A 15,163-nucleotide genomic window follows, 5' to 3' on the forward strand; every position below is an offset into this window, starting at 1 on the left:
TCACTAATAGTTACAGTCCAGCCTGGACCTGTTCCTGTGACGTCTGTCACCAGGTGCCGCTATATTCACCCTGTGAGTAGCTCTAGTGTTAGAGGAGATGTCATTGCCAATATTACTGCGAGGCTCTATCCACTGTCCAGCCTGGGATCCTGCTGTGGTTTGGAACTGTAGTGACACCCAGCCACTTAGAATAGATGTGTGCTGTCTATCAGCTCAACAGGAGTAATCAGCGCCCCTCTCTGGCCATTAGGGATAGGCCACACTACACACATGATGAGAGTTGCCAGTTATTGCTTAGATTTATCTCTGTCCTTTGGTTTTGTTTTACAGTTCTGTTTATGCTGATCTTGACCTGTCTTGTTATCTCAACTACATCAGTCTCTTTATCAGAAACCTTTCTGACTTTAAACTTGGCCTGTCTGACTTAGCTTTTTTTCTGATCTCCTAATATCTTACTCCGGCTATTTCTTAGACTATAGTTTTGACTTCAGTTTTTTTGTGTCTGGTTTTGTCATCCCTGATACTGACCCAGCTTGGTTTGACCACCCTTGCCTCATACTTGCTTCTCCGACCAGCATCTACTCTGTGGATAGAAGGGTCCCCCTTGTAGGTCCAGACCCTTTTTATAAGTATTATAGGGGGAAGACCGAAGTTCCTTTGGGATCTGCTAGACGGAGTGGCTTGTGCCAAGTCTGTCTGAGGTAGCTTTATTTCTGATGTTGGCCTCTGCCAGACATTACACTGTTATGGATTTTCAAAGTAAGAACACCACCGTAAAGTCATAAAGTCTGAGGGATCCACTTATCTGGTAACAGATCTGTTTTAATCTATGTACCTAACCATAGAAACTATATATACAGTATATATATTATTTTGCCAATTATAGCAGTGCTCATCAGAGATACTTACTTTACACTGTAGATAATGCCATCACTAATCAGTAATCGTAGAATGAAGCAGAATGTTCCTTGGACAGTCATGGCTACATACATATAGCCCAAAATATTCATTCCAAAAACATCCACCTTTTCATAATTTCCAAAGATCTCTAATTGATCTGATATAGCTTGTTGTTGTGACAGTGAAATCAACCCATATCCAAAGCAAAATTGGGGGAAGATCTTAAAAACATTTATGAGGGCGTTATAGGTATCATTTAGGCTCTGTAAATAAAAAAAAAAAGACAATGTCATAGAAACAAGGGCTGGTAAAGACATGAAAAACTATATACTGTAAGTCATAAAAGAAAAATCTATTTTTATAGTGTGATTATGTCCATAAAGCAGTGAAAGTGCCCCAAGAATTCTTGCATGCTAGAATTATTTTTTTTTAAAAAGGCAAGAGCATTTTAGGAGTTTATCATGGTTAGCTTAAAATGTTTAAGGTATTTTACTTAAAATATTCTAAAAATCTTGATATCAACAAGAGAAATCAATAAATAAAGCAGGACAGTCAGGAAAATATTTATTCACAAAAGCTACCCAATAAAGGGAACCTGTCATGTGAAAAAACGCAATTAACCTTCAGGTATGGGATAAATTTGTAGGTTAAAGGGGTTATCCACTACTAGGACAACCCCTTCTTGGCTCTGATAAGATAAAAACCTATACTCACCGCCTGTGCTGGTGCCATTCCAGCGGTGTCAGCACTCGCAGTCCTGGAGGTCTCGTACAATGTTGTGACACGTGATCATGGCGCCCAATCAGCACTTGCATCACTGTCTCTGCCTTCGTACAGACTGAACATGAAGAGGAAGCCAGGGATGCGGCTTATTCCTGACTTCCTCTTCATGTTCAATCCGTATGAAGGTGGAGACTGTGACGTCAGGGCTGATTGGGCACCGAGCACCACGTGTACTGACACCGCTGGAATGGCTCCAGAATGGGAGGTGAGTATAGGTTTGTATATTTTATTGGGGCCGAACATTTAGTTCAATGTTGTTCTATAGTTGTGCGACTACTACATTTCAAGCCCGGCTGTCGGGAGGAAATTAACTTTAATCTAATCTGTTGCTTGGGGCTTTCAGCCATAAAGGCTTGGCTGACCTTGGCTCAGCCACTGCTCAATCCATACACCACGTTCCAAATTATTATGCAACTTGAATTTAAGTATCAAAGATTTTTTGGTTTTTCAAATAAACGCATGGATGGTTTGTGTCTCAATGCTCTTTGTGTTATTGAAATCAACCTCAAACGCCTGTGATAATTAGTTTGCCAGTTGAGCCCAATTAAAGGAAAACTACTTAGGCAGGACCTTTCACATTACTAAGCAGGACACAGGTACAAAGCAACATGTGAAAGAAAAACAATCACTGAAATCTGAAAAGCATCAAATGGTGCAATGCCTTTAACAAGGTATGAAAACATCAGATATTTCATGAAAACTTAAATGTGATAATTCTATTGTGAGGAGATTTATGGCTGATACACAGCACACACAGGTTTGTGCAGATAAAGGAATAATGAAGAAGTTTTCTGCCAGACAAATTCATCAGATTAAGAGAGCCGCTGGTAAAATACCATTGCAAAGCAGCAAACAGGTATTTGAAACTGCTGTTGCCTCTAGAGTCCCACAAACCTCAAGATGTAGTATTTTCCAGAAGCTTAAAGTTGTGCATAAACTTATGCTTTGGCCACCCCTAAACAGTGTTCACAGGCAGAAACGGTTACAGTGGGCCTAGACATGTATGAAGGCTAATTTTAAAACAGTCTAATTTACTGAATAGGGTCGTGCAACCCTGGATGGCCCAGATGGGTGGAGTAGTGGATAGTTGGTGGATATCCACCAAGTCTCAACAAGGTTGTGGCATCAGCAAGGATTATGGACAGAGAGCTGGTAAGCTCCTCTCAGGTCCCTGAAGGTGTGAAATTGACCTTGTCAAAGTATACAGAGTTTCTGACTGACCACTTTCATGGTACAAAGAAAAAACCTGCCATCCGTAGAAAAATCATCTTCATGAATGACAATGCATCATCTCATGCCACAGAGAATACCTCCAAGTTATTGGCTGCTATGGGCATAAAAGGAGATAAACTCATGGTGTGGCCACCATCTTCCCCTGACCTCAACCCTATTGAAAACCTTGGGAGTATCCTCAACCAAGAGATCTCTGAGGATGGAAGGTAGTTCACATCAAAACAGCAGCTCTGGGAGGCTATTCTGACATCCTGCAAAAGAAATTCAAGCAGAAACTCTCCAAAAACTCACAAGTTCAATGGATGCAAGAATTGTGAAGATGAAGTCAAAGAAGGAGTCATGTGTTAACATTAGTGTTGAGCATTCCGATACCGCAAGTATCGGCGGATATTTGCGGTATTGGAATTCCGATACCGAGTTCCGATACTTTTGTGGTATCGGGAATCGGTATCGGAACCATATTTATGTGTAAAATAAAGAATTAAAATAAAAAATATGGATATACTCACCTCTCCGGTGGCCCCTGGATCTCACCGCTGTAACCGGGAGCCTCCGTTTCTAAGAATGAGCGCGTGAAGGGCCTTCGATGACGTCGCGGCTTCTGATTGGTCGCGTGACCGCTCATGTGACCGCTCACGCGACCAATCAGAAGCCGCGACGTCAGCCGCGACGTCATCGAAGGTCCTTCACGAGCTCATTCTTAGGAACGGAGACTCCCGGTTACAGTGGTAAGGTCCAGGGGCCACCGGAGAGGTGAGTATATCCATATATATCCATATACTCACCTCTCCGGTGGCCCCTGGACCTTACCGCTGTAACCGGGAGTCTCCGTTCCTAAGAATGAACCCGTGAAGGACCTTCGATGACGTCGTGGCTGACGTCGTGGCTTCTGATTGGTCGCGTGAGGGGTCACATGAGCGGTCACACGACCAATCAGAAGCCGCGACGTCATCGAAGGCCCTTCACGCGCTCATTCTTAGAAACGGAGACTCCCGGTTACAGCGGTAAGATCCAGGGTCCACCGGAGAGGTGAGTATATCCATATTTTTTATTTTAATTCTTTATTTTACACATGAATATGGATCCCAGGGCCTGAAGGAGAGTTTCCTCTCCTTCAGACCCTGGGAACCATTCCGATACTTTGCGTCCCATTGAAATGCATTGGTATCGGGTATCGGTATCGGCGATATCCGATACTTTTCGGGTATCGGCCGATACTATCCGATACCGATACTTTCAAGTATCGGACGGTATCGCTCAACACTAGTTAACATGTATCTTGGCCTGTTAAGATGTTTTTGATTGGAAAAGCTGTTGAATTCATTAAATGTGAGTCTTAGGGTAAGTCCACGCAGGGCGTTTTTGCTGCGTTTTTTATGCTAATTTTCAGCTGCTTTTTACAATACCAGCAAAGGCTATGAGATTTCAGAAATCTCATGCACACACATTGTTTTTTGTTTGATCAGTATTTTGTGCTTTGCTGCGTTTTTTGGACATAGAGCATGTCACTTCTTTCAGCGTTTATGCTGCGTTTTTTCACCCATTGACTTGAATATGTCAGGTATTATTTATTTGCTGCATTTTAGCTGCTGAAGATCCAAGGACATTAGCATGGACAAAGAGAAAAAAAAAATGCACCAAAAAAAGCAGCAAAAAAAAAATGCACCAAATACGCAACAAAAAACGCACCAAAAACGCACCTACACCTGCGTTTTTGGCGCAGCTTCTTTCCTGCCAAGAAGATCAGGTTTTGCTGCAGAAAAAAAAGCAGCAAAAACGCCCAGTGTGAACTTACCCTTAATGTTGCAAATTCAACAAATGACCATTTTCATGTTTTACAACCTATGAAATTTTTGAAACCTCTGTTCTGCATAATAATTTGGAACAGTGCATTTTGCGTTTTGTTGGTTTTGAAAAAATAATACTGTGCTCATTTGGAGGTTTGTTCAATAAAATTTGATTGATACTCTTAACGGTTGCTGATATTAACATTGTGTTGACTTATTTGCATCGACCATTTAGGAAATTCGGAGAAAAATGGCATTTGCCTAATAATTTGGAACGCGGTGTAGTAACCTTCAGCAGATGGCCCAATATCAAGACCACTCTAAAATACCTTTGTCATTTATTTATTCTGTATGGTTTGATGAAGGAACAAGGGATGGATACCTTGAAATCACTGTCAGTTGAACTCTTTTGCTGAATGAGCATATAAACTACAGAAGAAGAGATGATGGTGTTAATGCCAATGAACAGGTTGATACAAACGTAGGAAATGAAAGCCATTCCGGGGTTCTTAAAGGTTCCCGCTATCAAATACATCCATGAGAACGTTGCATAACTGAAAGACAGAAAAAATAAAGATTTTAGCTCTCTCATTTTAGAGATAAGAAAGCGTTATTAGCTAGCCCAAAGGCAATTAACTTAATAACTTACCCAAATAAAATAAATAGTATTGACACTGCTCCTAGGTTGGGAAAATCATAGAACGCCGGTAGTTTAAAGGCCGCTATCATTGCTAAAGAAAGTGCAACTGGTATGAAGTAGATCGCCTAAATAAAAAAAATATATATAGGTCGTCTGTTAGTTACATACAGAAACTTTGATTTTACATAATCTTATTAAATATTCCCCAGCATAAGGAATCCCCCACATTTCCAGAACGGGCACTTTGTTGTTTCCTGCATGCTCACATGACCACTGAGAACTGTGATTGCTGCAGCGGTAAGGTGATTGATAGATGGGACGTCATCAGTTGTGGTACTGGTGGTGATGGGACACTGTCTCCTTATTTATTGCATGGTTATACTTTTGGCTGCCTGGTTTTGTCGTGTCGTGTCTGGTTTTGGTGCTTATTCACATTGAAGTGGATGGAGCTATGCTGTGCTGAGATACAGTCATTGAACGAGAATGGTGCAGTTTGTGGAACAGAAATAAAAGCAATTTTCCTAATCCTGAAAAGCAACTTTTGTATTATTGCTAATCTTTTAGAACAATATTTTACCAGTGAGAAGTTTGAATTTACTAAATTAATTTTCCACTTCTAACTCATTTCCCGCTGCTAATATTTGCTCAGGACTTAGCGCTGTTATTCAACTTTTTGATGCCTCGTCTATAAAAAAAACGAAATAATTAAGAATTTGAACTCGCATTAAAAAATTTAATTTTGTAAAAGTTCTCAAAATAAAGTCATATAGTAATGTATGAGAACATAAGTTGTATCCAAACCTACAGAACGTTCTTATTCCACACAAAGGTTATGTACTGTGTATATGACTCTTATGAAACTTTTTAATTGTATAAATCCTACAGTCTCTAAAATTGATGTCCAAACACATGGCCGAGTGTGAACTGCTTCTGTTCCTCATAAGTTCATTTTTATTTTTGTGTCTCCGAGATGCTCAGTCAGCAGATATCAGCCTCCAGTTCATAAAGCGTAGTGACAAACACATGACAAATGGCGGGGACCTGTCCTTCACTGATCTTCTTAGTGATATACCCTGTCACTGCCAACGCCAAGGTCGGTCATGGAGTTTTGGCGGTGACTGGGCCTATTAGGGTTAATGAGGTGTAGGAGACAAGCAACATAGCTACAGTGGCGCAGACAGAGCTGGATGACTGGAGACATTTGACTTGGCTTGGGATGCAGCTTAACTTTCCTAAACGAGGGCTTAAGGCAGTTGTCGGAGGTGCTCAGATGATTTCTATTAAATATTCATATCTGGTTTCAAAACATTACACTATGTATTCAGGGCAAGACTGCTAGCCTTTCACTTCTAAAGTTGCTTCAATCAGAAGCGTAAAAACGTTAACATGGATTCTACATTCTGTAGCGTAAACAGGTTCTCAAATAAAAAAGTAGTGTAAAATGCCAAAATAGTAAATATTTAGAGTGTATGTATACATATTATATCTATATCTTTATGTTTAGAGTATAAATATTTATTTATACATATTATGTCCATATATTTATATTATGTCTATATACAGTATATATTTATATAAATTATGTCTATATATTTATATTTAGGGTATGTGTATGTATATATATATATATATATATATATATATATATATATAGTATGTCCATATATTTATATTATGTCTATATATTTACAGTATGTATATTATGTCTATTTATATTTAGGGTATATACAGTATATATATATATATATATATATATATATATATACATATATCTTTTACTTACAGTATAAATATATATTTATACATGTTATATATTATACATATCTATATATTTACATTTAGGGTATATATATATATATCTTTTACTTAGGGTATAAATATATATTTATACATGTTATATATTATACATATCTATATATTTATATTTAGGGTATATATATTTATACATATTATATCTATATATTTAAAATTCTAATATATATATATATATATTTATATGCATATTTACCAAGTCATAAAGACAATTTGTCAGCCAGTAGCAGACTTCCCCGATGCCGGCAATGTGCTGTAACCTCTTTGACCCATTGTCATGCTCTTTTACTACGTAGGTGACAAAACTTGCAGTGGTGATGGAGTAGCCAACCAGAATGGAGAGAGCCACCAGCGTATTCACCAAGATAGTGGTCCTGCAAAGCGAGAAGAATGAGTCTCTAAGGTGGGAGCTTGCATTTAGCAGATGGGAGCCGTACAGTTCCCGGGCTTCTTCATTTCTCAGCTATTACTTATGAAAAAAAACGCAGAAAGGACTGCTACACAGTTGTTAAAGAGATAAATAATGGTGCCTAGAAAACCAGACAGGTAAATACATCTTCTGCATTACTGCGGCACGGCTTTTAAATTATGAGTGTGACCATAATACCCAGAAACGTATTACAGTCCTAACGGAAAGAAGAATTTCTAGAAATCTGGAATCCCAGAGGAATATGAGGCTACATAAAAGACGGCAATATATTTTGTGGGAAGCTGAAATGTTTGCATGCAAGCTCTGCCGCCGGATGCTTCTCTGTGCTGTGTCTTTCACTAACCGCAGAAATGACATAGAAGAAATTATTTTGAGATCTGTAATTAACTAACCATTGATCTGCCATGCTCCATGGAGTTTTTAACCGTAATACACCATGTAGAGACAATATGTATATACCATTTACTCTCTATACTCAGTATTTATGGGCACCCAGCAGTTATACTAATAGGGTTATACCCTAGTGACTGCTGGTTGTATTCACCATGCAGCTCAACGACAATTGTACCAATGGTTCTGAAACATTGTACTATGCGTCAAACTTAAAAATAATGTATAGTGAATCCTCATTATCAGCAGTGAATGATCACATTTATACTCACCTCTGGTGCCGGTACTGTTCCATCGGGGTCATCACTGGTTCTCCCGAGGCTAGCGTGATATTGTTATTTCATGCTATCCTTGAAGCCAATCAGCTCTGGCTTCACTCTCCCCTCCTTTGGACAAATCACATATATCCGGGGGAAGAGCGAGTACTTGCTTTCCTCTCACTTCCTCCAGGCGTCAATTAGGTTAATAGGAGAGGAGAGTGGAGCCAGCGCTGATTGGCTGCAGGGATCGCGTGACATAATAATGCCATGTGAGCCCTGGGACAGCCAGTGCCGACACCACTGGAACGGCGCCAGCACTAGATGTGAGTATAAGTGATATTATTTTACTGCTGGGGAAACAGGGATTCAGAAGGGGATGACCGAGTAGTGGACATCCCCTTTAAGTGACAATCTATATTTGTATGTCCTTCAATATGTTATTAAACAGGTGCTGGTAAAGGCAGCAACATTTTTTGTGAGCTACTGCTAAAAGTAGCTGACAGCTGTAGGGGAAATTATTCCTTAGCCACAGTGTGCTTTTTGTATAATTTAAAGGAGTTGTCCACTACTAGGACAACCCCTTCTTAAACTGAATGTTTGGCCCCAATAAAATAATAAAGCATAGGCTCACCTCCCATGCTGGCACCGTTAGAGGTGTCGGCACTCACGGTCCAGGTGCTGTGATGCGGTGGAATGACACATGATGCCCAGCGCCCAATCAACTCTGGTGTCACTGTCTCCGCCTTCGGACAAACTGAACATGAAGAGGAAGTCCGGAATAAGCTGCAGCCCTGGCTTCCTCTTCATGTTCAGTTCATGCAAAGGCGGAGAAAGTAACGCCAGCGCTGATTGGGCGCCAGGGTCACGTGTCACAACACCGCATCACAGCCCTGAGGAGAGCGAGCGCAAACACCATGGGAACAGCGCCGGCAGTGGAGATGAGTACAGGCTTTATTATTCTATCTGAGCCAAACATTTAGTTTAAGAAGGGGTTGTCCTAGTAGTGGACAGCTCCTTTAATATTAAAGGTACGTGGGCCTTATATTTATATTTTTAAAACATGTTGGGGTGTGGCCCCCTGTAGGGCTCAGCACCCTGATGAGCACATCTTTCCGAAGCAAGGTTTTCTATTGCAACTACGCCTAGTTTCTCTTCATTTCCCAGTGCACATGACGCCTAGTTTGGCACATGGAGAGGCAGGACATTAATGATAGGGACTATCCATATTTAGGCAAACCTTGACATGGTTGGATGGTTTTTGCGCTTTTTTTTATAAAAAACACTTATATTTTTAACGTGTACAACAATATTGGAGTTCATGTGTTCATTAGTCGCAGTGTGCTGACGCATCGTGTATATATATGGATGTAACGAGAAATGAGTAGATTTGAAAAGTTGATTATGGCAGTGCAGCAGAGATGGCTCGCAGAGCTTGAAAATGGGGATTTTTACTATAATAATATAATAATTACATATTGGAGACAATTGGGAAATGGAGGGGCATGAAAGGGACTGCGCAAAAGCTGTGCATAAAACAGATCCCCAGCCTTATCTGCTTTGTTTGCAGCAGTTCACAGCTAACAGAAGCATAGTCCACCTCACCTCCTGTCATTCTTCTCTCCTACTCTGTTAGTAGCGATGGATCTAACCTAACAACAGGCAGTAGACAGCAAACTCGTTAGATGGGAAACTCTAGTGACCAGCATTTTAGGACATTTTTATAGGTGTGCAACAACATTCTCTATAAATGAATTGTTTATTATTTTGCTATTTAGGACGTTGAATACCAAATGCAAAAATTTTTATTGAAACACAAGTGACCATTTAATTTTCTTTCTGGCAGTCATAACTTTTTTTTCCATTTTACATCTTGGTAACTGAGATCATGTATAGTAAACTTATAACTTAGTAATACATATAGATTAATATGTTATGCTCAAAAATGTTACATAAATATTGATGGTGGAGAGGCTGCAACTTCTGCTGGGCTTTGAAACCTGAAAGAGCCAGATAGGGCACTGTATTGGGAAACCATTAACACATATGACTTATGATAGTTTGGGGCAGATCACTGATTTTACATTTGGGGCCATGAGCTGTAGGCTATGCCACTTGTCCAGAACTTTTTATTTTACAGTGTACCTAAAAAGTATCAGGCAGGTAATTTCTAACTACCTGCCTGTTGTATCCATCTACAGCATAGAGCGGTCAACAACCGCTTCTGCCAGCGATTCAGCTGCTCTACAACAACTCTTCTCTGGTTGGCTGGAAGCCTATCCGGTAAAATGTGCAAATGCTAAAGCGACTTGCATGCAATTTTTATTGTTTATTTTGTTTATTGCTTTATGTAGCTGAAAAAGCGCTAATATATGCATTACATAAGTTATTGAAGAGTGTATGTTTAAGGAAGGAATCTAAGGCTGTTTCATCCATAGTGTATCATAGGCCCCGTATGGCCACTGCTGATGGGGGAGGTGAGTGTCCACACTGAGGGTGGATGGGCGAAGCAGGTAGGAAGCCCCCTTGTGGGTACTAGACCTATGAGACAATAGCTCCTTTGTGGATATCAGCTGACCCCGTGGCAAAGGTTATACCATTTACAAAAGGGGGGAAATTGATATAGAAGGGTTAATAGTTTGCCCTTTAAGTGCCTTTTGCCTTTAATTGCTAGAATTTCTAGAATCTGTTGATGCAGTAGTCTGTTGGTCTCCTCTTCAAGGAGACTATACTTCTTATTATGTATGTTTTCAATAGTCAGCCACAGCATGTTCTGGGTGCGTGAGAAATAAAGTATGGCCTGGGTGATGGTGGGGGCTACATGAGTTACATTGAAATGCATTTGTTGTAAATGGTATAAAACATTGCCTTGTTTTTTGATATATCAAATAAAAGTGAATTTGCTCACAGAACAACATGTGCAATTCTTGTAAATGTTGTGCGTAACCTCCTGATTTGGCCTCACTGATGATCTGGCATGTCTGACATTGGGTCAGAACGCAAACAGCTACAACAGTTTTGGGTTGCTCTGCTGACGGGGCTTAACTTCCCGCAGTTCAGCTGTTATGATCCGGTGACCTTGGAGCTGCATGAAACTTTCTCTGGAGTCGGTGGAACCTGTACTGACCGCAAATCCTGAACTAACACCGCAACTAGAAGTAGCCGTGGGGTGTGCCTTACAAACCCTAGACACCTCGACACAGCCGGAGGACTAAATACCCCTATAGATGGAAATAGGAATGCTATCTTGCCTCAGAGCAGACCCCCAAAGGATAGGCAGCCTGTTGTGAAATTGGATTTTGGGCTCCCCCTGTGGCCACTGGTGGAATTGAACTGGTGTGCATCATCCTCTCTGTTCACCTGTTTCCATCAGGATGTGGGAGTCGCTATTTAGCCTTGCTCCTCTGTCACTTCCATGCCGGTCAACATTGTAATCAGAAGCCTTTCTGTGCATGTTCCTGCTGCTAGACAACTCCCAGCTAAGTTGGACTTTAGTCCCTGTTTGTTTTTGCATTTTGTTCCAGTTCACAGCTGTAGTTTCGTTTCTGTGTCTGGAAAGCTCTTGTGATCTGAAATTGCCACTCTGATGTTATGAGTTAATACTAGAGTCTTAAAGTAATTTCAGGATGGTGTTTTGATAGGGTTTTCAGCTGACCATGAAAGTGCCCTTTCTGTCTTCCTGCTATCTAGTAAGCGGACCTCAATTTTGCTAAACCTATTTTCATACTACGTTTGTCATTTCATCTAAAATCACCGCCAATATTTGTGGGGGCCTCTGTCTGCCTTTCGGGGAAATTTCTCTAGAGGTGAGCCAGGACTATATTTTCCTCTGCCAGGATTAGTTAGTCCTCCGGCCGGCGCTGGGCGTCTAGGGATAAAACGCAGGCAACGCTACCCGGCTACTGTTAGTTGTGCGGCAGGTTTAGTTCATGGTCAGTTTAAGTTTCCATCCTTCCAAGAGCTAGTTCTTATGTTTGCTGGGCTATGTTCTCTTGCCATTGAGAACCATAACAGTTTGACCGGCCAAAAAAGGGTTAAATTAATTGACAGAGAAAGGAGAGAAAGGAGAGGTCTGCTGAAGATTTTTTTTTTTTTTTTCTCAGTTCTGAGTGTGCTTGTAATTGAATCTCTTGCAAGTCTGCCTATATTGCAGCCTTTCTCTCTCTCCTTCTAATCCTGGAATGGCTCTGTGTTCACCTGTTTAAAATGGATATTCAGAGTTTAGCTGCAGGTTTGAATAATCTCACCACGAAAGTTCAAAATTTACAAGATTTTGTTGTTCATGTTCCTATATCTGAACCTAGAATTCCTTTGCCTGAATTTTTCTCGGGGAATAGATCTTGCTTTCAAAATTTCAAAAATAATTGCAAGTTGTTTTTGTCCCTGAAATCTCGCTCTGCTGGAGATCCTGCTCAGCAGGTCAGGATTGTGATTTCCTTGCTCCGGGGCGACCCTCAGGATTGGGCTTTTGCATTGGCTCCAGGGGATCCTGCGTTGCTCAATGTGGATGCGTTTTTTCTGGCCTTGGGGTTGCTTTATGAGGAACCTCAGTTAGAACTTCAGGCGGAAAAGGCCTTGATGTCCCTATCTCAGGGGCAAGACGAAGCTGAAATATACTGCCAGAAATTCCGTAAATGGGCTGTGCTTACTCAGTGGAATGAGTGCGCCCTGGCGGCGAATTTCAGAGAGGGTCTCTCTGATGCCATTAAGGATGTTATGGTGGGGTTCCCTGTGCCTGCGGGTCTGAATGAGTCCATGACAATGGCTATCCAGATCGATAGGCGTCTGCGGGAGCGCAAACCTGTGCACCATTTGGCGGTGTCTACTGAGAAGACGCCAGAGAATATGCAATGTGATAGAATTCTGTCCAGAAGTGAACGGCAGAATTTTAGACGAAAAAATGGGTTGTGCTTCTATTGCGGTGATTCAACTCATGTTATATCAGCATGCTCTAAGCGTACTAAGAAGCTTGATAAGTCTGTTTCAATGGGCACTTTACAGTCTAAGTTTATTCTTTCTGTGACCCTGATTTGTTCTTTATCATCTATTACCGCGGATGCCTATGTCGACTCTGGCGCCGCTTTGAGTCTTATGGATTGGTCCTTTGCCAAACGCTGTGGGTATGATTTGGAGCCTCTTGAAACTCCTATACCCCTGAAGGGGATTGACTCCACCCCATTGGCTAGCAATAAACCACAATACTGGACACAAGTAACTATGCGGATTAATCCGGATCACCAGGAGATTATTCGCTTTCTTGTGCTGTATAACCTACATGATGTGTTGGTGCTTGGATTGCCATGGCTGCAATCTCATAACCCAGTCCTTGACTGGAAAGCTATGTCTGTGTTAAGCTGGGGATGTAAGGGGACGCATGGGGACGTACCTGTGGTTTCCATTTCATCATCTATTCCCTCTGAGATTCCTGAATTCTTGACTGAATATCGTGACGTTTTTGAAGAACCTAAGCTTGGTTCATTACCTCCGCACCGGGAGTGCGATTGTGCCATAGATTTGATTCCGGGTAGTAAATACCCTAAGGGTCGTTTATTTAATCTGTCTGTGCCTGAGCATGCTGCTATGTGAGAATATATAAAGGAGTCCTTGGAAAAGGGACATATTCGTCCTTCGTCATCTCCCTTAGGAGCCGGTTTTTTCTTTGTGGCTAAGAAAGATGGCTCTTTGAGGCCGTGCATTGATTATCGGCTTTTGAATAAAATCACGGTTAAATATCAATATCCGTTGCCACTGCTGACTGATTTGTTTGCTCGCATAAAGGGGGCCAAGTGGTTCTCTAAGATAGATCTCCGTGGGGCGTATAATTTGGTGCGAATTAAGCAGGGGGATGAGTGGAAAACCGCATTTAATACGCCCGAGGGCCACTTTGAGTATTTGGTGATGCCTTTTGGTCTTTCAAATGCCCCTTCAGTCTTTCAGTCCTTTATGCATGACATTTTCCGTGATTATTTGGATAAATTTATGATTGTGTATCTGGATGATATTTTGATTTTTTCGGATGACTGGGACTCTCATGTCCAGCAGGTCAGGAGGGTTTTTCAGGTTTTGCGGTCTAATTCCTTGTGTGTGAAGGGTTCTAAGTGCGTTTTTGGGGTTCAAAAGATTTCCTTTTTCGGATATATTTTTTCCCCCTCTTCCATCGAGATGGATCCTGTCAAGGTTCAGGCTATTTGTGATTGGACGCAACCCTCTTCTCTTAAGAGTCTTCAGAAATTTTTGGGCTTTGCTAACTTTTATCGTCGATTTATTGCTGGTTTTTCTGATGTTGTTAAGCCATTGACTGATTTGACTAAGAAGGGTGCTGATGTTGCTGATTGGTCCCCTGCTGCTGTGGAGGCCTTTCGGGAGCTTAAGCGCCGCTTTTCTTCCGCCCCTGTGTTGCGTCAGCCTGATGTTGCTCTTCCTTTTCAGGTTGAGGTCGACGCTTCTGAAATCGGAGCTGGGGCGGTTTTGTCGCAGAGAAGTTCCGATTGCTCCGTGATGAGACCTTGTGCTTTTTTCTCGCGTAAATTTTCGCCCGCCGAGCGGAATTATGATGTTGGGAATCGGGAGCTTTTGGCCATGAAGTGGGCTTTTGAGGAGTGGCGTCATTGGCTTGAGGGGGCTAGACATCAGGTGGTGGTATTGACTGACCACAAAAATCTAATTTATCTTGAGTCCGCCAGACGCCTGAATCCTAGACAGGCGCGCTGGTCGTTGTTTTTCTCTCGGTTTAATTTTGTGGTGTCCTACCTGCCGGGTCCTAAGAATGTTAAGGCGGATGCCCTTTCTAGGAGTTTTGAGCCTGACTCCCCTGGTAATTCTGAACCTACAGGTATCCTTAAGGATGGAGTGATATTGTCTGCCGTTTCTCCAGACCTGCGGCGGGCCTTTCAGGAGTTTCAGGCGGATAGACCTGATCGTTGCCCACCTG

At 41.5% G+C, this 15,163-nt stretch overlaps 1 protein-coding gene and 1 long non-coding RNA gene across 2 annotated transcripts in view; one reads left to right on the plus strand and one right to left on the minus strand.

The window, feature by feature from the left end:
- ABCA12 (ATP binding cassette subfamily A member 12) overlaps window positions 1-15,163 on the minus strand; it is a 243,169-nt gene that overhangs the window by 24,930 nt on the left and 203,076 nt on the right. The window contains exons 45-48 of the mRNA XM_077272263.1: window positions 7,352-7,529; window positions 5,353-5,468; window positions 5,086-5,257; window positions 910-1,163 (exon numbers count right to left, since the gene is read on the minus strand). Of these exons, the coding sequence (XP_077128378.1) occupies window positions 910-1,163; window positions 5,086-5,257; window positions 5,353-5,468; window positions 7,352-7,529 (720 nt within the window). The remainder of the gene's footprint in view (window positions 1-909; window positions 1,164-5,085; window positions 5,258-5,352; window positions 5,469-7,351; window positions 7,530-15,163) is intronic.
- Window positions 9,162-15,163, plus strand: part of LOC143784249 (uncharacterized) — a 52,684-nt gene continuing 46,682 nt past the window's right edge. Inside the window, exon 1 of the long non-coding RNA XR_013217750.1 lies at window positions 9,162-9,263. This is a non-coding gene — a long non-coding RNA (uncharacterized LOC143784249). The remainder of the gene's footprint in view (window positions 9,264-15,163) is intronic.

This window comes from Ranitomeya variabilis, chromosome 7, assembly GCF_051348905.1.
Source record: "Ranitomeya variabilis isolate aRanVar5 chromosome 7, aRanVar5.hap1, whole genome shotgun sequence".
NCBI lineage: Eukaryota > Metazoa > Chordata > Amphibia > Anura > Dendrobatidae > Ranitomeya > Ranitomeya variabilis.